Source organism: Acartia tonsa, chromosome 1 (genome assembly GCF_053477335.1).
Source record: "Acartia tonsa isolate MP-2025a chromosome 1, ASM5347733v1, whole genome shotgun sequence".
NCBI classification, from domain to species: domain Eukaryota; kingdom Metazoa; phylum Arthropoda; class Copepoda; order Calanoida; family Acartiidae; genus Acartia; species Acartia tonsa.
The window spans coordinates 15635041-15661287 of NC_137260.1; the positions used below are offsets into that span (position 1 = coordinate 15635041).

Below are 26247 nucleotides of genomic sequence, written 5' to 3' on the forward strand. Positions count from 1 at the left end.
AGCATAAGATAATTTTATTTTGATTGCTTTGATTGATGATTCTAAAGTTTCTTGAATTATTCATGATTCTTTTAATTTTTGATTTGATTTAAACATCACTAATTATGTTTATTTTCAGTTGATGGAGCCCTGCGCCAGAAATCCTGTCGGAAATTATGCAGTATCAAAAAATTGTGATGGAAAGACATAACGTCCGTCAGGATAGCTGGAACACGGCATTATTAATATTTGAAAGATTGGTTAGTTTGTATCTTGAGGGGTTCATTCTAACTGAGGCCCCAAATTGCCTTAATTTTGACTGTATGAATATGTACAAGTTGCTTTCTTCTTAAAACAGAGAGAAATTGCAAACTCAGCATTTAGAGAAGTTCTTTTCTTATAATTGAGCTTTTGTTTTATTTTTTGGTAATTTAATTTGCATATTTCAATTGCAATTTTATTTTACGCAATTTTGATTCACGAAGATTTAAAATTATGAAATTTTAATTTTCCGATGTTTGATGATTTTTACAGTCATATTTTGTTTAGATTTAAGTATCTATTTTATTAAACATGTTAGATTTAAGGATTTACCTATCTTATCTAAGAATGTCTAGATGTAAGCCCGAGTATTTTTCCGCTGGAGAAAATGCTTAATTTTGAGAAGTTTTTTATGAAAATTTTACTTTTCTTTTTTAGCAAAAAGATTTAGTAGAAAAAATGTCATTATTTAATCTTTCTTTCTTTTGATTAAAAGTTTGAGTTGATTATTTAATTATTGATGCGATTTTTAATATAAAAATCATTTGCCTATTATTATGTAGGTACCTAATCAAAGTTTAGGTACTATTGATTATTAATTCATGTATTCGCAATTACATGGTCTGTAATTCTAACTTTAATTGAGATTATGAGGCCATGATATAATGAGATGTGTGAGTGGTAAATGTGCATTTCTGAATGTTGAATGCTTTTCCCATTCCTTATTCCTATCCTTATGTGGTAGTGGAGTCGGTTTGAGTTATTGTGGTGTTCGTAAGTTACCATAATTAATTTTAGGCCTGATGGCCATGCCATTTTAAACTCTTGTAATTTATGCGTTATGAGATTGTGATTTGTGGACACTGTCTGCACGCATGATGCTAAGATGAGTTATTGTGTTCGATTCCCAGTGACTAGACGGGTGTGTGTTGGAATGATTTTTCTTGTATTCCCTGGCAAGTTCGAACCCATTAATTCCCTTTTCCTTACACCAGAGAATGAGTGTGTTACGCGGCATTCCTAACTATCTCCGCGCTTCGCTTGTAAACAAACAAAGGCGCGCACATTTTTTCCTTGTTGATTCCCATGTGAAGAGCTACGTGAATAAAAATAATGTATTGGATGGATATACATGCGCTCTAATCCGTGGAAGATCTCAAATAAGCCTTCCTGCTTAGTTTGACGTATAATGTGGTAAGAATTTATCTTTAATTCTTAATAATAAGTGTAGTATGGTATATTTTCACGAAGAAATTTAAAACATTAATTTTTCAACAAATAGACCATTTAACTGCTAACTTTTGACATACGAATATTTTCCTTAATTTTATTGATCATTTGAATCTAAAATTATCAATTTATGATGCTATTTAATATGTTTCGTGCCAATTTAAAGTTTTTTAGAAATTTTATATTTTTAATTAAATTGAAATCACGCAACCTCGATATACAAAAATAATAAACCATTAATATTATGTTATTAATTTTTATATTTTTGTTTTAGATGCACCGTTTTCATGGTAATAAATACACATTTGTAAACATTCACATGTTGGTCATTCGGAGGGCTTGGAGATTAAGATTTCGTGTACGGCAAGGCATGCGTACCGAAACACTCTCTTCAATTGTATAAGCAGCGTTGCAAAGCCGTTTAATTTTGACGCGGCTCCGTCTCCAGCTCCGCCTCCTACCTAAAATAATATATTAATTTTTGTTCATTATTGAATTGAGAAATTAAAATAAATAATATGAAATATTTTGCTTTGATTTGATTAAAGCTATATAAAAGTAGAAGGATGTGTGTCTATTAGATCTTTTCATGAAAATACACTTTTTCGAATTTTAGTCTTCTGCTAACCTAAAAAGTTACTTTAGGAGCCTAGAAATACATGTACAAAATTTCAGCTCTCTATCTCTACTGGCGACCTAGCGCCAGGCATGTAAAATATCAACAAATAACGGTAGCACGGCGGTTTTAACAATATCTCAGCAATGTGCAGGTTTTAAGCTTTTCTGCATATTTCAATTTAAACACATAAGGACAAAGATATATTATCCCAAAAATCTTTTGTCAAAGTCTACTCTACACCTAGCGCCAGTCAGTTTTCTAAAATAATGCATTTTATACCTGTGAAAATAGAAATCGCCAGCGCTAGGTGTAGAGTAGACTTTGACAAAAGATTTTTGGGATATTATATCTTTGGCCTTATGTGTTTAGGTTGAAATATGCAGAACACCTAAATTCATCTTCCAAGCCATTCTATAGGCATTTAATTTTTTTTATGAAATAACGGGATTTCAAAACTGCCCTTTGAAAAGGCCTAAAAAATATCTTTTTTGTCACTTTTTTCACTGCTTATAGTTACAACTTATTAAGATATTATGCCCAGTTAAAAAAAATCGGCGCCTCCAGCACCAAAACCGGCAAAAACTGGCAGTTAAACTTCTGTGCCCCTACTTGCCCCCCTCTTCGGTAAACAGTAGTTATCTCAAGAAGTAAAAGAGATATCAACACACAGAAAGAAAGCTTTTTAAATAAAACTGAGCTAAGTAACCATTACACATTTAATTTTGGGACTTTCCTTCTAGGGGCTTGTGGAGCAAAAGACCCACCAAAACACTAATAATATGAGTTCTGAGCTTATTTTTAAAGATATCAACCTGATTTTTTTAAAAATCTTTTGTTACCATAATTGAACTCAGTAACATTCACAGATTTAATTTTGGGACTTTCCTTCTAGGGGCTTGTTTGGCAAAAGACCCCCAAAAACTAAAAATATGAGTTCTGGACTTATTTTTAAAGATATCAACCTAATTTTTTTTGAGAAAACTTTTTTAACATAACCAAACTCAGCAGGGGCGTGCAAGCTTTTTTTTTGAGGGGGGGGGGGTAATTCCCCCCCCCCCGAAATCTTTTGGAAAACAGAATTTGCCCCCAGGGTAAAATTTTTGTTAGAGATTTTTTTTTTTGGGGGGGTATTCAAAATTGTTTACCCCTCCTAAATGGTTGATATCTTTAAAAATAACTCCAGAACTCATATCTTTAGTTTTTGGGGGTCTTTTGCCAAACAAGCCTCTAGAAGGAAAATACCAAAATGAAATCTGTAAATGTTACTGAGTTTGGTTATGTTAACAAAGTTTTAAAAAAGAAATCAGGTTGATATCTTTAAAAATAAGCTCAGAACTCATATTTTTAGTTTTGGGGGTCTTTTGCCCAACTAGCCCCTAGAAGGAAAGTCCTAAAATAAAATCTGTAAACATGACTGAGTTTCATGGACGTCCAAGAGGGGGGGGGTAAAGTGGGGATTACCCCCCCCCCCCCAAACGAATTTGGGGGCGCCCCCTCCCCCAAAAAAAAAAAAGCTTGGACGCCCCTGCTGAGTTCGGTTATGTTAAAAAAGTTTCCTTTAAAAAATCAGGTTGATATGTTTAAATATCAGCTCAGAACTCATATTTTTTGTGTTTTGGGGGGTCTTTTGCTCCACAAGCCCCTTAAAGGAATGTCTCAAAATGAAATGAGTAATCATTACTGAGTTCAGTTTTATTTTTAAAAATTTGGGGATAAATTTTGGGAAGGTAAACAAAATTTGCCCCAGCCAACAGGTTTCAGGGGGGTAATTACCCCCCCCCCCCCCCCCAAAAAAAAAAAAAAAGCTTGCACGCCCCTGCTGAGTTTGGTTATGTTAAAAAAGTTTTCTTTAAAAAAATCAGTTTGATATCTTTAAATATCAGCTCAGAACTCATATTTTTTTGTGTTTTGGGGGGTCTTTTGCTCCACTAGCACCTGGAAGGAAAGTCCCAAAATGAAATCTGTATAGGTTGCTGAGTTTGGTTATGTGAAAAAAGTTTTCTCAAAAAAAATTAGGTTGATATCTTTAAAAATAAGTCCAGAACTCATATTTTTAGTTTTTGGGGGTCTTTTGCCAAACAAGCCCCTAGAAGGAAAGTCCCAAAATTAAATCTGTGAATGTTACTGAGTTCAATTATGGTAACAAAAGATTTCAAAAAAAAATCAGGTTGATATCTTTAAAAATAAGCTCAGAACTCATATTATTAGTGTTTTGGTGGGTCTTTTGCTCCACAAGCCCCTAGAAGGAAAGTCCTAAAATTAAATGTGTAATGGTTACTTAGCTCAGTTTTATTTAAAAAGCTTTCTTTCTGTGTGTTGATATCTCTTTTACTTCTTGAGATAACTACTGTTTACCGAAGAGGGGGGCAAGTAGGGGCACAGAAGTTTAACTGCCAGTTTTTGCCGGTTTTGGTGCTGGAGGCGCCGATTTTTTTAACTGGGCTTAATATCTTAATAAGTTGTAACTATAAGCAGTGAAAAAAGTGACAAAAAAAGATATTTTTTAGGCCTTTTCAAAGGGCAGTTTTGAAATCCCGTTATTTCATAAAAAAAATTAAAATGCCTAGAGAATGGCTTGGAAGATGAATTTAGGTGTTCTGCATATTTCAACCTAAACACATAAGGCCAAAGATATAATATCCCAAAAATCTTTTGTCAAAGTCTACTCTACACCTAGCGCTGGCGATTTCTATTTTCACAGGTATAAAATGCATTATTTTAGAAAACTGACTGGCGCTAGGTGTAGAGTAGACTTTGACAAAAGATTTTTGGGATAATATATCTTTGCCCTTGTGTGTTTAAATTGAAATATGCAGAAGAGCTTAAAACCTGCACATTGCTGAGATATTGTTAAAACCGCCGTGCTACCGTTATTTGTTGATATTTTACATGCCTGGCGCTAGGTCGCCAGTAGAGATAGAGAGCTGAAATTTTGTACATGTATTTCTAGGCTCCTAAAGTAAATTTTTAGGTTAGCAGAAGACTAAAATTCGAAAAAGAGTATTTTCATGAAAAGATCTAGTGTCTATTTGTTAAGTAACAATAGTTTTTCAATTTATTAAATAGAAAGAGACCGTTAAAAAAATCATTTTTAGCTAATCCGGAGCCGTAGCCGTTTTTAACGAAAATTACGGCTCCGGCTCCACCAAAATATGGCGGCTCCGCGGCTTCCGGCTCTGGCTCCGCAACACTGTGTATAATGGTCAATATAACTGGTTAGTGAAATAAAAATAAATTGGACTAATAAGCTTCACTATAATTAAGAACCATATCACTCAAACAGTTATCGTGATCCTAATGTACAGACAGACACAGACATATTTATATTATATACTTTTTTATAAAAGGATATGTGCATTAATGCCATGTACGATGTGTAAAAATGCAGGGAGGAAGGGAGGGGACAATGGGCAATTAATTAATTTTGAGAGTTTTTGCTGAAAAGCCACGAAAACCAGATTTATCCAGAAAATTTGAAGAAAATTTAAAAGTGTATAGGGTTATATAAATTAGATAACTCAAAATGAGTAAGAGTTTTAAGAAGAAAAGCATCTACTTATAAAATAGGTTACTATTACATCACAAGTAAGTAAACATTCTGTAATTTATCACTTGAAAAATTTCCATTAGAACATCTTTATCTTCTCCCTATAGATATAATCAGGGATCGGAAGCCTCACGTAAGCCGCGCATAAGCCTCAGTTTTAAACCTGATTGTGAGCAGGAAAAAAAATTTCAGAAAGAAGGATTGTCTGCTAAAGAGCCGTTTTATACATCCAGCTGAATTTTATAGTGATAAAATCACGATTTCACTGAGGCTTACACGCGGCTTACGTGAGGCTTCCGATCCCTGGATATAATTAACAACCACCAAAATTCAAGAGGGTTTTTGATTATTTATTACACAAATATCACAGTAGTGTTTCTAGACATAAAATGACATTTTCTTGGGAAAAAAATATTTGTTAGAACCAGCCGAAATAATTTTATACAAAATAATTTTTTGTCTGCTAGAATTTGTGTTAATTGTTTCATTCTTAACAAATTCGTATACGCAACTGTGCTTAAGTCCCCAAAGTCCCTAAATTCAGTCAAAATCCTTCACGAACACTTTAAGCTGGTCCCCAAGGTTTGAAACCCTAAAATATTGAATATTTGATCCATTGTCCCCTCCCTTTCTCCCTGGTAAAAATGTGTGAATATTCCCCCTTTACATGTCTAACAAGATTAATACAAGATTTATAATAATATTGATACATACATAATACTATCCAAACATTATATTACAATAAGTATTTTTAGGTGCGTAGCATTTATAAAAGTTTATTTTTACTGATTCACTTTATTACTCAGATTTTGCCTAGAAGTTGATCTAGAATATTGCCTGTCCAAATACTTTCGAAATATGCCTGTTAGATATGAAGCTTTTTATAGCGCCTATAAAAAAATAACGTCATACTGGCCTACCATTGGTCAATTAAAATGTATACTGGCCTGTTATTGGTAATTTAGTCTGTATATTGGCCTATCATTGTGCATTTGTATTGTATGACGTCATTTTTTATAGGCACTGTAAAGTGCTCCGTTAGATGTACCAACATTTAAATTTTTCATTTTCTAACTGACTCATTCAGATTTTGTGTAGTAGACTCTAAGTCATTTATTTTAGATGCCAAGTAAAGTACACCTGCCTACCTGGGTTCATTCTGCGAGGCCAGGATACAAAAATCTGTGAGAGGGATGGCCTTTGGACACAGGTGAGAAAGGGTTAGGTCATATGATTAGATTAGGTAAGGTACAACTGTTTTCTTACATTCATTTCGTGATCATGTGGGTGACAAAAATACGAGGAAGGGTCTTTGTAAATAGTTTAGAATTAATTTCTGGTTCTTTCAAACAACTAGATACTGGACCACTTTTAACTATATTTTCTAAATTCAAAACAAAATCCTGTTTCAACCCCTTGCAGAGCTCTTCTAACCCTGAATTATCCTAATATAACCTAAAAATAAGCAAAATAGTATAATATTCTTTTTTCAGACTCTGTTGCCAGAATGTGAAGCTGTACAGTGTCCAGCTCCCAGGAACCCGGAGAATGGCAGGGATGTTCATACAAAACATTCAAAATGATCTTCAGCATTTTGTTTTACAAATTAAGAAAAGTTAATTGTTTAGCATTTCAAACAAGTTCGATATACAATGTAATATTTTGTTAAAACTAACCTTTAAAAACAAATATTAATTTTTTTTTCTGCCAATTATTTGTTTTAAATGAACACTGAATAAAAGGGCCCTGTTTACATCCTTGGCATACAAGAGTGTAGTTACATATGAGTGCAACTATGGATATATGATTGTCGGAGATGCTAATAGGTACAATATTTTATAGTTTGGCTTAGAAACCGATTAATATCCGCTGGATTAGAACTGGTTCTCATTGAAAAATCATGTATCGTATTGTATTACAGTCAATTTTTCACAAATATTAAAAGAAAAATCAGTTTTGCTTGCCTTGGACTTAGGCACTTTTGGGCTGAAATAAACTGGTGTATGCTTATAATTTTTCATTTTAATATCCGCGGAAAGTTGTTTATAATACGATGCGATAAATAACTATTATAGTATGTCTTCAGAATCGATGCTATCGTCTGGATTAGAACCGGTTCTCAGCTATATTGAAATACTATTTACCGTATCTTAGTATTGACAATTTTAACGAAAGATAAAATGAATATAAAAAAACATAAATTTTATGGCAGTTTTGTTGGACCCGGCCTTTATCCCCGAAGGGATCAAAAATATATAGTATAGATGAAAAATCTTATAAGGGCAAAGGGATTTATAAGTTGGGTGTGAGTGAAAAGGGGGCAGTTGGACTTCCCAAAATTAGTGATAGCACCCAACCCCCTCTTCATATCTATAACTTTAAACATTTTGATACCAATGAAAATAAAACTACCAAGAAAATATAGGATCATAATTCAAGGCCATCAAAGAGATAAAACAATGGCTCTAATTTTAAATATATGCATAAAAATGTGTCACATATTAATCTTTCTGGACCAAAAGGAAGCTTTCAGAAAAATGAAGAATAAAAATATTTTTTTTTGTAGAACTTGTGAAAGTGACAGGCAGTGGAGTGGAAGCCATCCCGAGTGTAAAGAAATTAATTGTGGAGCACCTGGAGGTGGACATCTACCCAATGGATGGCTGGAGGGATCCAGGTAAGATATACTCCTGGTGGCGGACACCTACCCAATGGATGGCTGGAGGGATCCAGGTAAGATATACTCCTGGTGGCGGACACCTACCCAATGGATGGCTGGAGGGATCCAAGTGAGATATACACATGGAGGTGGACACCTATAAAATGGATGGCTGGAGGGATCCAGGTAAGATATACTCCTGGTGGCGGACACCTACCTAATGAATGGCTGGAGGGATCCAGGTAAGATATACACCTGGAGGTGGACATCTACTCAATGGATGGCTGGAGGGATCCAGTTAAGATATACACCTGGAGGTGGTCACCTACCTAATGGATGGCTGGAGGGATCCAGATAACATATACACCTGAAGATGGACATCTACCCAATGAGTGGCTGGAGGGATCCAGGTAAGACATACACCTGGAGGCGGTCACCTACCCAAGTATGGCTAGAGGGATCAAGGTAAGATAAAAAGATCAAGGACGTCTAAGCTTTTTTCTTTGGGGGGGTGAGTTAATATCAATACTCCCTCCCGCGTATTTTCTTGTATAAAAGATAGATTTTTTAGTGGGTAGAAGAAAGAAGGATGGAAAGATAATTAGCTAAGGAAAAATTTGATTTATTGATCATATGATAAACAGACAAAAACTTAATAGAAAATGAAGAAAGTTTTAGGTGACCTATATATCTTCTTCCTAAAAACTATCAATAAATACCAGTCTACATAGTTGTATGTCTAAAAAAATGTATGTTAAGAAAAGTATGTGTGCAATGACGTAATTATACTGTGCTAATAATCATGGTTGTGAGGATAGGTAAATTCAACAATAATTGTAAAGTAATATAAGTATTAAGTATCAAATTCCACAAAGAAGTCATAAAAACCATGTTAAAGTATTTTTTTATGAACATAGCTTGCAAAATAGGGGCGGAATAAGTTGGCATTGTAAAAGACAGACAATCAGACACCATCCTGCTACTATAGTATATAAAATTATTCTTAGTATACCTTATTCCTGTAACTTTATGTGTGACCCTATTATAAGAATAATTACTGGATATAAATCACAACTTAGGCACTAGATTTTCTATATATTTGGTTATATAATTTATATATTGCAGAAATATATGCCAAAAATAAGCTTAATACCAAGCAGGAATGTTTATTGTCTAAAAGAAAGATGTCACATAGTAAAAAAAATCTCAAAAGGAATATATGAAGGCCTTAGATCAGAGTAAAATAAAATAATAGATTATGAAGGTCTAAACTCCATCAGGATATTAGAAGAAATATTAATTAAGGACACCCAAACAAACAAACAGAGTGAGAAGCTTACCTTAAAGAACACAAATATAAAAAATTAAAGTAGAAAAAAAGTGAGAGTGAGATAGATAGTTAAATTTAGAAAGAGAAAGAGAAAATGTAAGAGAGAAAGAGACTAAAGAGAGATGGAAAGGAGGAAGAAAGAGAGAAAGTGAGAAAAAAACCCTCCTTTCCACAAGAATTTGTGAAGTTTGTTATACTTTAATCTTTTATGAACAAACTTGTTAAATACTTGGTCAGCATGCATAATTTCTATCTTATCTATCCATCCAACCAATTATCTATCTATCTTGCTTTATCTGTATAATGTGGTATAATGTGAAATACTTGGATTGCATGCATAATTTCTCTGCATCTATCGAGCTATCTATATTTTTATTTATCAATCTATTGCTAAATATTGATCACCGTGCATAATTTCTATCTATCCATCTAACTATCTTTCTGTCTATCTATCTATTATTAAATACTTGATCAGCATGCATAATTTCTATCCATACATCTAACCATCTATCTTTCTTTCTATCTATCTATTCTTAAATACTTTGTCAGCAAGAATAGTTTCTATCCATCTAACTATCTATCTTTCTTTTTATCTATCTATTGTTAAATACTTGGTAAGCATGCATAATTTCTATCCATCTATCCAGCTATCTATCTTTTTATCTATCAATCTATTGTTAAATATTTGGTCACCGTGCATTATTTCTATCTATCCAACTTTCTATCTATCTATTTTTAAACACTTTAATCTTTTATGGAAAACTTGTTAAATACTTGGTCAGCATTCATAATTTCTATCTATCTATCCAACTATCTATCTTTCTATCTATCTATCTATTGTTAGATACTTGGTCACCGTGCATAATTTCTATCTATCCATCTAACTATCTTTCTATCTATCTATTTATTGTTAGATACTTAGTCAGCATGCATAATTTCTATCCATCTAACTATCTATCTTTCTTTTATCTATCTATTGTTAAATACTTGGTAAGCATGCATAATTTCTATCCAGCTATCTATCTTTCTTTCTATCTATTTTTAATTACTTGGTCAGCATGCATAATTTCTATCCATACATCTAACCATCTATCTTTCTTTATATCTATCTATTGATAATTACTTGGATAGCATACATAATTTCAACCGATCCAACTAACTATCTATCTATTGTCCAGCATGCATAATTTCTATCTATCCATCCAACTATCTATTGTTAAATACTTGGTCAGCATGCATTTCTTAATTTCTATCCATCTATCCAGCTATCTATCTTTTTATCTATCAATCTATTGTTAAATATTTGGTCACCGTGCATAATTTCTATCTATCCATCTAACTATCTTTCTATCTATCTATTTATTGTTAGATACTTAGTCAGTATGCATAATTTCTATCCATCTAGTTAGCTATCTTTCTGTGTATCTAATCTATGTAACAATCTTATACTATAATTCTTGTAATAAGAGTCAAGATGTGCATGTCTGTATGTAATGAAAGATCTCACTAAATGCTATTCTAATTTACAGTTCCTTGAAACTGAAAGATTTAATCTAATTTTGGGGAGGGTACCACCATCCTACTAAGGAAATACCCTAATATAATTTATGTCTTTAAGTCCGTCTGATTATCAGAAATGTGCTTTTCCCAGCTAATATTCAAGATAGAAGTAACAGTATCACAATACATACAGACCCTAATTATAAAGTAGATATATATTTCTAAGAAAAGTAAATAGGATAATAAATAATACTTGTAATATAATATATTTAAGGACAACAAAGCATAAAAGATAATGAGGTGTAAACACACAATTTATTACATAATATATTGTTCCTTAATATGTGCACCCCCTGGGCCCTCCCCCCCCCCCCCCCCCAGTTAAACTTTAGTTCTAGTATTATATTAAAATTGGTCTCTTGTTTTACGTTATAAAACTGATTTTAAATGATTAAGATTCATATAATTTCTATTAATATCCGTTTCCCTGATTCACTAACTCCCTTTTATTTTTCAAATTAGTTTTTTATTATCTAATTATTTTTCCTTATGGGAAATGACAATAAAAATTAAATTAATATTTATGACCCCTTCTTCCACTCTCTCTCTTTATATTTTAGTTATGTTATTGAATATGTTACACTTATAGCTGCGCCCCTAGCATAATAAGGAGTTATAAAGGAGTAATATGGAGGTAGAAGAATGACCTTAAACCATCCCGAGACCTATGTGAAACTTTCCTAAAAAGGAAAACTAAATCACTTCAGTAGTTTTGAAATCTTAAACTTCAAATAGAAAAAACTTTGCTACTTTGTATAAAAGGATAGCTAGTAGCTACATTTCAAGCTTGTCCTTGTTTTTTGTCAATTAATTAAAAAAAATAGTGTTATATATTTCTCTGAATTAGAATTATTCTATTTGATAAAATTAAAGTAATACCTACATCATAATTTCATAAATATTTAATGTAATAATTTTTCCTTCCTGACATAGATAGGGATATAGAAAATGATAAACTATGTAATTGAAGTAAAGAAAACTAAAAAATATATGAGCATATTTATTTAATAGCAATCTTCTTAAATTTTGATTCCTGATTGCTTTTTAGTTAATCTCTTATGACAGAACATAAAGACAAAAACCTAGATTAGGGAAGGATTGGACTGGTACCCAAAGTTTTATAATCCTTTATGATATTTTATTTATTGGCTCAAAAACCAGGGGCACTTTGGGTTGGTTGCTAAATAATTTTCTCGTATTCATTCGAATCCGGTGGATAGGAACCGGTTCTCATCCATACGAAAAAACTATGTCTAGCATCGTTATATATCCAGTTTTTTATAAATATAAAAATGTACAATCATAAGATTAAAACCGGTTTTTAGCCCCGAGGTGCCGAAGGCACGGGCTAAAAAACTGGTTTTAATCTTATAATTGTACATTCTATATCCGCGGAAAGCTGCCTATAATACGATGCGAGAAATAACTATTAACTAATTATTTTAATATTCAGAAATGAGTAACTTTCTTTAAAATTAATGGGGATGTACTGTACATTAATTTATTGTTCATTATTACAAATATCAAATAGTTAGGTTTGATAAAATATAATCCGCGACCGTGGCTCAACACGTAGCGCATCCGCCCGTCGTCGGGAAGGTGATAGGTTCGAATCAGGGTCTGTCACCGCGTCATAACTAAAGACGTTAAAAATGGTTCTCACCGCTGCTATGTCAGATGCGCGAAGTATTTAGTTAGAGTGGGGGGAATGCCTTGGCTCAAAACAGGCGCAACTCGTTACCATGCACAGTTGGGACTTCTCAGACAAAGGTCGTGCATCTCAGAGTGTTGGTTGTCTGATGGGCGAATGAACGCTTTACACCGCAATCATAAGCGGAGTATGTTTCAAGGTGCGTGGAGAGAGGTCTAGTACTCGAAGCGACAACAAGCCCCCTAGTGTCTTAACTCTTAAATAAAATATACATCGACAAACAGATTTTTTAAGAGTTTTCCCTGTCTATGACGGGCTCTGTGAATAAATAGCAAATATTTTTATTAGTCAAATTCTATACATTCATATTTTGATTCATAATTCATGTCATATCATCATTTTAGTAGATTAAAACATGGAGGTAAAAATACATTCATATACTTTTAATAATCTAATTCACAAATAAAAAAATGTCATAGCTTTTAAAGCCCTAAGGGTTTTAAGACTTGAAGCATTTTGTTTTAATTTTTGTTCTATGAAATTAATTCATAGGTTTTTTTTATATTGATTACTAGCGGTTGCACCCCTAGCATCTAGGGACTCTGTCTTCAATTTTGACAAAAGAAATACCCTAAAACCATCTTATGCTAAAAACAAAAATAAAATAGTCTAAAACCATTCCGGGATCTATGTGGATCTTTCCTAAAAAGGAGAACTCAATCAGTTCTGTATTTAACAAAATCAGCTTCAGACAAAAAATAACTTACTACTTTATGTAATAGGATATCTCTTCTCCTCTTTATTCTCCTCTCTATGACTTTAAATCGAATTAGTACCTATATATTTTCTTATTATTCTATGAGAATAATACTTTAATTTTTAATTGTATTTAGAATTTTTTGTTGTATATATAATATTCATATATATTCCTCTAAATCTCTACTTTATTTTTACTTATTCTAGAGCTCTGAATCAGTGAATATGTACAAAGTTTTCCTCTTTATTATACTTATTCCATGGCTATAATTCATTAATTATATGTATAAATAACATTTGTAATTTATGTTGTTGTATTTGTAGTACTATATATATGCATAAACTAGGCCAGCTAGATACATTTATTAATTTTAGATGTATATTAATTTTAAGCTTCATAAATAGAGAGTATAAATAAAATTATGAAACATTTTGTGGATTATCAGTACATTTTTTATTTCAATAAAATTGCAAAACAAAAAAAAGGGTTGAAGAAAGGATCAGGTGTAGTTCACGGTAAAATATTGCTGGAATCGATTATTTCCAGAAATAAAAATTTGAAGTTCTCTAGTCGAATGTACATATTATGTTAGCATTGTAACTGGCAAAAATGTATAAAACAGCCAATAATTAATTATCTTGCAGCACATGTAATTTTGCGGGTTAATGGTTTTTTTATTTTGCCCTGAACTGCACTAGATCCATGAAAAAAATTATTATGTATCACAAGCATAGGTTATCATTTACAATTATCAACAATTTTTTTTATATATTCACAAAAATGATGAGAATTTAATTATATACAATTTATAAACAAAATTCTTGATAAACGTTTACTTGAAGTAAAATTTGACAGGGTCAATTAAAGATAAGTTTTGTTCCAACCAAATATTGGTATCATCCATTTATCTGGACCTCAACTACTGAACTCCTTTCAAATTCTATTCTAAAACTCTTATATGCTAAAAAAAATTTTTTTATTTTTCTGTGAAGAAACTAAGGAAATTATTGGTTTCTTAAAATAATAATTATCCTTTTCTGAAAAATATCGTAGAACTTAACAAAAAACATTTAAACAGTTAACAGAGATTTGTATTCAACGTTAAATGAAAAATATCTATTTTTTATTCATGTACACAAAAGTATCGTTTTTTTATTTATTTAAAGAGAATCATTATATTCTTATCAACAATATGTTAATATGTTGTAAATATTTGTAAATTTAGGATGTTGTATAAGGAAATACTTACATTTTTAGGACTTAATTGACATGCTTAATTTAACTAAGAGCTATCCGTTGCGTACATACAGACGGACAGATTAAAAAAGATTCGCCTTTAAGAATAGTCTGCAAATAGGCGTGTAGATTGTATGGCAAATTTTTCTGGTTTTGTCAGAAAGTTAATTAAATTTCAACTCTTGTTTTGGATTGAAAATTTTCACAGCTGCCTATCCGGTAACATCCTTTATTTGTCAGTAAATCCTCCATTTTTGCACCCACTAAAAAAAAAACTAGAATAACCTGTAAAGTGTTGTTGTTTCAACGTCATAGGATAATAGTTTTAGGGTCATTAAATCATTTTTATGTAGTTATTGATTTTTGATGATAATTTTATTGTCTTTTCTTTAGGAAAATTAAAATTTCTTAAAGATTGTCGATAATTTGTCAGCCTTGCACATTAAAAAAAATACCATTAACAGTAAAATTTAAAGCAGAAATCTCAAAGATAAGACAGGAAATAAATTGATAAACACCAAAATTAAGATTTTATTAAAGTACCCAAAGTTTTTAAGCAAACGAATGAGGTTTATGTCTATAAAAGTTTGAGCACCAGTATAATTTACAATTCAATTTTACCTCCCTCCATGAATCATGCTTTGCTTGAAGTTTTAATTTTAATAAAAAGGGAGAGTGAGCATTTGTGATTCACTCAAGTTAAATATTATTTTACCGCCTATTCTGTATATGCCAGAAACAAAAACACGCTCTAAATACCATAACTTTGCCTTAACCATTCACCCAATATGAAAAATTTATTCATATAAAAAAATAAGTTTTGTAAAAATGGACACAACTCAACGTGTTAAATAAGATATTAAATATCCAATAATTAATAATAGGCTTATAAAATCATATTATAAAATTAAAGGCTGCGCCCCATGCGTATAGGGGCTTTGTATTTGAAGGGTTTGGGAAGGGCAACAAGTAGCCTGAAACCATCCTATATATATGTTAAAGTGCAGAACTCATTTTGTTCAGCAGTTATCAAAATCTTAAGCTACAGACGAAAAATCTAACTACTTTATATAATAGGATAAAAGTATTATCATGTCATCTTTAAAGTTCTAATCTCTCCTTTGAAAATGTACGGACAGACAGTCTGACTAAGGTTTTATAGTATGTCTATTTTGAATGGTAAACTTAGACAACATTTTATTAAAATATCTGCCACAAAGCTATGCATGTTATAAATAAAAATATTATATTCAAAATAAAATCTATTGTTTTTGGGTATCAAAGCTGCTCTTTATGATTTGAAGAATTAGTTTGTCGGTACAATTAGTCAGTGACGTCACAATATATGTATATCACAACTTCTAGACAAAAAAGCTGTGTCTATTTGTCTTTATCGCAAGATCTTGCAAACTGCTGAATTGGTAAGGTTCTCCTTATAGTGATGTTTCTTTAAGGTTTATTTTGGAGGTGGTAATCTCCCTCAAACCACCCCTAGAGAAAAATACCCCACAACTACCCTCAACTTTTTTATCTTTTTCTTTTTAAAACCAAAATGGGGAGGGTCGACTTAGCCGCCCACTCAATTCCCTCAAGTTCCTCCAAAGGCCTCTAGGGGCGTAACCGCTAGTAAAACCTAATTGACAAGTTTTGTAAGACTAGAATTTAGGTAAATAGCATATAATTGGTAATATGAAACTATATAATAAGAAAACATAGTTACAAGTTTTTAAGTTATTAGATAATTTAAATAATCAATATTCCCATTTATAACAAAGAAAATCAATGGCTTTTTAAGTTAACTTTGAAGGTTTATTACCATTTACAGTCAATAATATATATATCATATACATCTTTTGTAATATGATAATTATTTTTACAATTTTTGCAAATTATAATCGTTCATACATTCTATTATTTTTCAGGACTTCAATGCATTCAGTTGTATTTTTCAAGTGTCTGGAGGGGATGATCATGGAAGGAGCAAACAGGTTTAATTAAAACTTTTATTTCAAATCTAGTAGTTGTATCTTATTAATTATTATTTATTATTATGATTTATCTATCTGTGCAATACGTCCATCCTTTTATTTATCAATATCTCTATCTACTTATCTATCTATCTAGTACAACCTGTGGACCTGGAGGCCGGTGATGCCACCCGCTGCTCAAAATGCCTGGCCCCCTGTATCAGACCTGAAATATTATCTATCTATCTAAATATCTATCTTCTACATATCTAACTATCTATCTATCTAGTACAACCTGTGGACCTGGAGGTCGATTGAGCCACCCGCTGCCCAAATGCCTGGCCCCCTGTATTATACCTGAAACATTATATATCTATCTAAATATCTATCTACTACATATCTAACTATCTATCTATCTAGTACAACCTGTGGACCTGGAGGACGATGGAGTCACCCGCTGCCTAAATGCCTGGCCCCCTGTATTATACCTGAAATTGAACATGGCAGATCTAATAATCCTATTGGAAGCAAGGTAGTTTTAAATTCCTCTACAGGAAATTATGCTAAATGTCCAGAATTTTATTATACCAACGGAAATGTGTATTTACAGTGGAGAAGTATGAGCCATATTTGTTCATAAATACTGACGTAGTTATAGGATTGATACGCTACTATAAAGATAATTGTAACATTCTTATGAAGTTTACGTAGTAAGATGAACAGGGGTGTGAGACTTACTAACCCTCCCCTACCCAACAAAAAAAATTAAAAGCTTGAACGTCTTTGCTGATGGACACAAAATTACTAAATTATTTTCTATTTAGATATCTCATGGCGAAATAACAACAATTTTATGCGAGGAAAGATATGAAGTTCTCAGCAATGTTACACCTATTCAGGTTATAATTTATAATATTTTATTAATGAAAAATGTCAAGACATTAATGGATATAGAATATGCGTGGATATTCTGACAGGGGAAAATGTACGTTGCTAACATGTAACTCATTTATTAATCAGTTCGTTCATCCATAAGGGGAGGGGATAGAGTAAAGGAGGTTTCAGGGAGTATCGTTATTTTAGCCCTTTGCGAGTTTCACTTAATTAGAAAATATAAAAATCTGTTGTAACCAAAGTAATAATATATCCATTGTTTTATTTTTTAATGTTTTATAAATGAAAAATGTGAAAGCGGCTGTAAAGCAATCAAGGAGCAATCTGGCTGCTAATGTTATAAAACAGTCGGTAATGCCCTATAGAAAATGTACGCTAGAAAAATCAGACCTCTATCTTTCATATCCTCTAAGAAAACATGATAGAAATAAATCTTTTTTAGTGTAATAATGGAACATGGTCTCAAATCCCCAAATGTTTCCCAGCCAGATGTAAGGTAAACATTTTAAACATTTCAACATTTTAAAAGTGATTCTTCTCTATAAGAATTACCTGTCTGTCTGAAGGTACGTTTACTTAAGACTATTGATTAAAGTGTATTTTATGAATATAAGTATAGATTAAAATCTCGTGTAAATTTATAATGGAAATTCAAATAGTATCTATTAAGCCCCATGGGATAGGGGGGTATGTGGAGTCGTGGACCCTCCAATTAAAATTTAAGTTTAAAGAGAAAAAAAGTATATTTCTAATTTTTATTGGCGAGGGTGGATTTTTTTTCAAGTGCAATTTCCTCTTAAGACTTCCTTGGACCTATGAGAAGCTTTATGTATAAGGGAACCTTATAAATCCAGCTGTTAACGAGATCCTTTGCTACACACACGCCCTGTTTTTTTTCATTTAGGATTACAACATTATACTAATGATATTTTATTTTCTAGGCAATGCCATCTCCTCCTAAGAATGGAATGATTGTCGTACCAAAGGTAAACAATAATTTGTATCAGTTAGACTTTAGTATAACGTTCGATAACATTCAGTAAAGTTATTGATTTTCTAGATTCTATCAAACAATGTGTTGTAGTGATTTCAATCTGATATCCTTTTTTTCCTTCCCTGTATACCCAAATTTTCGAAAATTTCAAATTAAGAAAATATTGAATTGTTCCATAAATAAGCTAAAGCCGTCAAAAGACACAAATTAAGCTTCCCAATAAGAAACAACCAAATCGGCTCGATGATTTTAAGATGTTTTTATTTAGATAGAAAAAATTTATTATTATAAACTAGTAGTTTCGCACTTAGCATTTAGGAATGGCTAAATATTTATTTCTAGACAAAACATTCTTACCACTTTATATAATAGGATTATTTATGATATAGATTTGAGTTTAGGTAGCTGAATCAGTAAACGTTTTCTCTGTTTAAATATTAAAAATTTTGCAATGAGCCCATGTGAAAGGGTAAAAAATAGACTAAAAATAACTTTCAATAAAAAATGCTCAGAATATATATAATCTAGGTGAACCATGGATCAACAGGGCTTTACCAGTGCAAGGATGGGTATAGACTTGTGGGCGAAGCCACCACCAAATGTAATTTTGGCAACTGGTCTGCTTCTACTCCCAGTTGTGAGGTAAGTTATGCATTTGGCGGTTTCCATTAAAGTTTCTAGTAGAGCTTAGAACCCTCCCAACTTAAAAAATGGTATTTTTTTAATGGTAAGGTTAGGTTAGGTTATAATGTGTACTTGGTAGCCCCTCATGTTAGGGTCCCCCGTAGGGATTAGGCATAAAAAAAAACTATGTCGCTTCTTATTTTGTATCTATTTTAAAAAATAAGGAGTTATGTCAGTGCAGGAAGAAACTTTGTGGGAGATATAGGTTTTTGATTTATATTATAGGGTATATAAAGCTTAGATCACCGCAGGTGTAGGCCTCGAATGATTTCCCCCACAGAGCTGAAGCATTGGGAAAAAGCCCCATAGATTTAGGTCTCGATGGGTTTGAGCCCATATATAGAATTGATCTATATATAAAATATATTTCAGGAAGTATTTTGTCCCTTCCCTGGTTATCTACCAAATGGAAAGGTAGTTGTTTATTTATTAAATCAGAATTTTTAATGACAATTAAATTCAATTCAAGGTTTTAAAATAATATGAGCAAAACCTGCGGCCAAAGATTGAGAGAGTGAGAAAAAAAAGAGAATACAAGAAATCAAAAACAATCATAGAATAGCTTCGCTATTAAAGAATATTAAATTGCATTGGATGCTGTGAGTATTGGTGCAAAAAATATGACGTAACAAAAAAAATTAGCCAATGAGAGGCCGTTATTGACCAATGGTAAAATTTATAGTGGCCTCTTATTGGCTAATTTTTTTTGTTAGGTCATATTTTTTGCACCAATACTCACAGCATCATTGTATTGTGCGAAATCTGTATGTTACGTAGTATTTATTTGATGACAAATAGGTTTAAAAGTTATAACCCTATGAATGTACATATATTTTTTAATCAATGGGAGGGGAAGGCTTAACATTTGAAATTAATAAACTTCACTACAGACAGACAGAAAGATAGACATCCTGTTACTTTTATATAAAGATTAAATATTCATATAAAATATATAATGTATATCCTAGTATTATATTATATACCCACTTTCAAACTTCTCTAATTGCTTTGTAACAAGTGCACACTGCGCTGACACTTGGTTTTGGAAAGTTTTTAGTGAAAATTTTTATTTCGTAAATATCTGTACACTTTTATATTAAATTTAAATAAATTTAGTTTTTATTAGAAAGAAGGGTTGTAAATCTATTGTCCTCCCCCTTCCTGAGATTATCCATCTATCAAATTTTTAATCAAGCATAATAAATGGCTTAGTTTTTTGAATACACAAAATATTTTGATTTCATGTATAAGATTTGTTTAACTTGAGTTTTAAAAAATAAAATCAACCCAAAATTGTTAAAATAAATAGCGAGGTGTACATTAGTGAGATTGCATAACTCTGCCTATCCTAGCCATAGCCAACTTTAAATTCAGACAAATTACAGACATCAAACTTTGCTCATCATGTAGCCGGCCTATTGTTGTATAAAAGTACAGGGTGTTCCAAAACGATTATTTCCTTTCTCTAAATAAAAAGGCGAATGCAGAGATCCTAAGGGATAACCAAAGATCATATACAAATTAACCATTTCTGTATATTTAGAATCTTGGAAGAATTGATAAAAATTAGTTTGAAACTAACTAATCAGAATTCGATTAAAGTACCTAATACTTATAAGCCAACTAATAAGATAAAGGGGTGCCGGTGTTATTATTTGTCCAATGTTTCCTTTCTTCTTGGGGTAATAGAAAGCCCTCAAACGTTGCTAATCATGTTCAGATATTTTGTATTATTCTTATACAGGGTGTTTAAGAATAACTATTTCCTGTATTAATACAATATTATACAATGCCAGAGAAGAAAAACTATTTAAAATAAAGTAAATTTATCTCTACAGGGTGTCTCAGTATTGGTTACATCTATTTTTGGTATATATTTAATATGGTTGGGCTGGATATCCAACCGGATACTGGATATTATAACTATCCGGATGCCGGATATTGAAACTATCTGGATACTGGATATTATAACTATCCGGATACCGGATATCCGTAGTAAAATTTGTCGGATATCGGACCATTTTCAATATCCGGCCAGATTTTCGATATCCGGCATTTGAAATTGCCCGGATATCCGGTATCCGGCCCAACCCTAATATTTAATATTGGTAAGGTAATACTTTACACTTACATTAAAATTTTTGTGAGGCATACTGTTATCTCTGAGTATTAATAATTTGACTGTATTATATGTTGAAATATGTATGATATAATATGAGTAATTTAAAGCAATGTGCACATTGTCTTTATATCTCAACTTTACAAGATATACCATGTAATTTTAAATGGTCTTGAGTCAAAATCGGGCGGGGGGGGGGGGGGGTGGTTGGTTGGTTGTGACCATCAATGGGTTAACGTCAGGGGGAATTTGACTCCCCACAAATCCCCTCCGACATGTCCCTAGAGTCTTTTTTGATTTGTTTTTAAAAGCAAAGGTATTCTAAAATAAGGATCAAAGATTATAAAATACATAAATGAAAACTTTTAATGCTGCTAGTTGGAAAAAACCAATCAAGAAGTAATAAAAGTAACCAAAGTTTGAAAGCCAACGAATAAGATGATGTGTCTAAAAGTACCAGTATATTTTACAATCCAAAGTCCCCTCCCTCCTTGATGCAGAAAGCATAAAGTACATTGCTGGAATAGTTACAGCATGCAGATTTGTAAAGGATATGAATGTCTAGGAGTCCAATTAATGTTTATTTGTAATCTGTCTGTCTGTTACAGGGATCTTAAGGGATAAGACATTGAACCATTTACACCACAATTTATGACAAACAAAGATACTCCATTTCGAATATTAAAGTTATCGGTGGAAAAGTTTAAACACAAGATTTTTATAAAAAGAACCCTATCTTTTAAGTTAAAGGATAAGAGAATGTTTTTATAAAATTTTGGGTACCAGTATAATTTACACTTTACAGTCTAATATCCCCTCCCTCCCTGTTCTGTGGTGGTTTCTGCATCTGTTTACAAGATACAGAATAGTAGTACAAAACAATAAAAATAATAATATAAAACTGTAAAAAATTTTTTTTACAGTATTTACATGAATTTTATTTGAAAATAAACAGTTATGAAAAAACTAATGTTTTTCCCTCAATGTGCTTCGCAAGCAATGAGAACCCCCCCCCCCCCCGTTCCTAACCACTGCAGGTGGCCTTATCTTCGGTTCCCTAAACCTAAGGGGGGGGGGGGGGGAGCCATCCCGTACCCAACATTATCTTACCTAAAGTAATGAACAAACAAACGAAGACTCCCCTCCCTCCCTCGTATTTTTAAATTATTTTATGAATTAATGGGAGTGCTCAACAAGGTCAGGGAGGAAGGGGACATTATGTTGTTTATTGCACTAGTCTCACAGTTTTAAAAGACTTTTTTGTTAATCAATGGCTTTACAATTTGTATTCTTTTATTAAACACTAGCGGCTTCGCCCCTAGCCTCTAGGGGCTTTGCCCCAAGAGGAACTTAAAAAAAAATTTCTGGTGCTGCTAACTTTATGTGAAGTAGTTTACCCAGAAAACAATTTTTTGGGGGTAGGGAATTTTCATTTTTGGAGGGATTGAGTGTGTCCCACCCCCAAAAAAAATAGCTTAAAACCACCACAGGACCAATAGGTATATACCCTACAGAGTAGAATCCGATCGGTTCAGTGGTTACTGAGATCTTAAGCTTCAGGCGGACAGACATCAAGTTGCTTTGTATTATAGATTGATTGGTTGGTTCATCACGTTGAACGTCAAAACATTTCAACAACTAATTGTAATTTACAGAAAATGTAATTTTGTGTATCTTTAATGGGGATTTACATTAATTTATCGGCCATTGTCTTATCCCTTTAGATCCCGGCAATAAGGTACTTTTGTGCATATTTTTTATCTTTATATGTTACAGACTATTTGACTTTAACTTTGTATAGAGTTTGAAACTCACTTTATCTTTGTATTTAGTTTGTCTGACTCACTTCTATGTATCTATATCATTCTCTATTTATCTTGGTTATTTTATTTTTTGATTTTGACATTTTTTGATTATTCTTTGATTCCGTTCATTTTGCTCAAACTTGTATCGAAACTTTACATGATGAATCCTGTAACAGTTAGGTATGACTTAGAAAGCGTAACGAATATATAATCGTTTTGAATTTAATTTTAGTTTTTAACATCTATAATACAAAGTAGAATGATGTCTGTCCGTCTGTCCGTCCGTCCGTCCGTCTGAAGCTTATACTACTCTTCAGGGTATATACCTACTGGTCCTGTGGTGGTTTTAGGCTATTTTCTTGGGGGGTGGGACACCCCCAACCCCCCCCCCCAAAAAACAAAAAATCCCCCTCTTATTTTTTTTGCAGATTTCCTTGGTCCTTTTTTTTTGCAGAAGATTTCCTTGGTCCTTTTATGAATTTCACCTTAATTTTTTTTTGATCATCTCTTGGGGCAAAGCCCCTAGAGGCTAGGGGCGAAGCTGCTTGTGATCTATGAGATAACAAGATACATTATTTCAAAGCATCTCTATAATATTAATCAAGTTCTAAAATTTTAAGTTTGTCCTTATTTATATACAACTTCTTTTTAGACTTGTCTATCAATATTAAGTAATAACATTCTACACTTGTTTATGATAGTTTGTCCTACCGTCTGATTTTAGAGCTTTGCCCTTTTGGATATTGCCATCTTTTGTTTTATCTTTGTAAATTCTCTTTAATTATTATGTAACTCGCTTGTATTTTTCTCTTTCCTCCAAATCTATCTTGCAAACCTTTCTATTTGATGTAACTATGTTTGTGAGAGCTGGTACCTAGTCCCTTGGGTCTAGTTGAGGGGTACTACACCAGATAGCTGCCAGTACATTTCAGGGAGAAAGGGGACTGTAGATTATACTAGTACCCAAAGTTTAAAATTTTTTTCAATCTTTATTAGTTATTTTAAACCAACAGTGTCTAAACTCTAAAACCAATAATTTTAATCTACAGAAATGGAATTTTAATTTATCATGATTGAGGATGTACATTAATATATAGTCCATTGTCTTATTCCTAAAGATTCTTGGGTAGTATAGAGAACTTTAGTATAACTCTTATGTTTCTGACTTTTTTTTACTAATCTTTAAAAAAATATTAACCTTAACATTTTTTACTTAAAATGTAGCATACAAAAAATGCTAAAAATAGTTGAAATATAAAAGTATAAAAGTTAGTTGTCTAATGGGTGTTATCTACCCGCGACCATTTCTTAACACGTAGCTCATCCGCTCGTTGTTGAGGAGGTGATTAGTTCGAATCTCATAATAAAGACATTAAAAATGTTTCCTGCTGATTTGTCATATGCACGACATTAATAAACAAAGTAGGGGGAATGCCTTGGCCCAAAACAGTAGCAACTCATTATCATGCACAGTTATGACTTCCAGACAAAAGTTGGAGATTATGAAACAAAGACAACTAAAATTACAATTTTTACAAATAGTTTTAAAAATATAATTTTGTCATCCCTTTATTCCAATTGTACATTACACAGTTAAACATTTCCTCAAATCGTAGTAATAAATTTTGCATATCTCTATTATTATCTAATCTAAATATATATAAAGGACTAGCATTTTAAAAGCAAAGCTTTTCTATAATTTATACATACAACGTCGTTATTTAACATAAGTTTTAAAGATCTATGAACGGCTAAACGTTCTTCTAGCTCGCAACATTTATAAGAAGTGAAGTACAAAATTAGTAAACTTGATGCTAATTTGTTTGAAAGTATATAAACTGTCTATTTTAAATAGCAGCCGAAACTTTCATATTGTCCCAAAAAGTTTCATATGGTCATATAGACAGGCATTTATTTAGGAGCTTAATAGTAAATCAAAATATTACTCATATGTATAAAATGCTTTATATGTACAATGCACAGTGGGCCAGAATTGGCCAAAACGGTTCAAAATTCAATAACTCAAAAACTATTGGTTTTAGAGAAAAAATTGTAAAACATGAAATGTCTATCTATGCAAAAACTAAAAGTTTGCTTATTTGTGTATACTCAGTTTTGGGGGAATTTTCGCGGATTTTTTTTTCAATTACTACTAAACTTCATTTTACAGTTTCAACATCAAAAGAACAATTTCATATTTTTAAATTTTAAGCAACTTTGCTTTTATGTACAATTAACCTCTGACCACTCCTTCATGTGGTTTTGGTGTATTTTTCGCGGATTTTTTTAAAATTACCACCAAACTTCATTTTACAGTTTCAACACCAAAAGAACAATTTCATATTTTTAAATTTTAAGCAACTTTGCTTTTATGTACAATTAACCTCTGACCACTCCTTCATGTGGTTTTGGTGTATTTTTCGCGGATTTTTTTTAAAAATTACTACCAAACTTCATTTTACAGTTTCAACACCAAAAGAACAATTTCATATTTTTAAATTTTAAGCAACTTTACTCTTATGTACAATTCACCTCTAACCATTCCTTCATGTGGTTTTGGTGTATTTTTCGCGGGTTTTTTTAACCTACAGAACTTCATTTCACAATTATTGGTTGAAACGTTTGAACACTCAACTCAATGAAACAACTAATCAAAATTAACTAAAGCCCCCTAAAGTTGAAAAGCCAAGGAATTAGAAAACATTTTTATAAAACTTTGGGGACTTTTGTATTAAACACATTGTCCCCTCTCACTCTCTCTGGAAAAAGCAGTATAGTTGTTTGGGAGGGAGGGGGCATTGGGCTGTTTATTACTTTAGTCCCCAAAGTCTTATAATAACTTTTTCTTATTCATTGACTTGACAACTTTGGGGACTTATTATTAAATTTTGATTGTTTGGTTCCGAAAGTTGAGTGTCCAAACATTTTAACCAATAATTGTAATCTACAGAAGGG

At 32.1% G+C, this 26247-nt stretch overlaps 1 protein-coding gene across 1 annotated transcript in view; it reads left to right on the forward strand.

Moving 5' to 3' along the window:
- The window catches only part of LOC145326566 (protein lev-9-like), an 80322-nt gene that overhangs the window by 22017 nt on the left and 32058 nt on the right, over positions 1–26247 (forward strand). The window contains exons 10-20 of the mRNA XM_080169940.1: positions 6759–6846; positions 7130–7189; positions 7377–7462; positions 8203–8313; positions 16752–16817; positions 17217–17328; positions 17621–17695; positions 18133–18186; positions 18632–18676; positions 19213–19326; positions 19741–19782. Of these exons, the coding sequence (XP_080026066.1) occupies positions 6759–6846; positions 7130–7189; positions 7377–7462; positions 8203–8313; positions 16752–16817; positions 17217–17328; positions 17621–17695; positions 18133–18186; positions 18632–18676; positions 19213–19326; positions 19741–19782 (853 nt within the window). The remainder of the gene's footprint in view (positions 1–6758; positions 6847–7129; positions 7190–7376; positions 7463–8202; positions 8314–16751; positions 16818–17216; positions 17329–17620; positions 17696–18132; positions 18187–18631; positions 18677–19212; positions 19327–19740; positions 19783–26247) is intronic.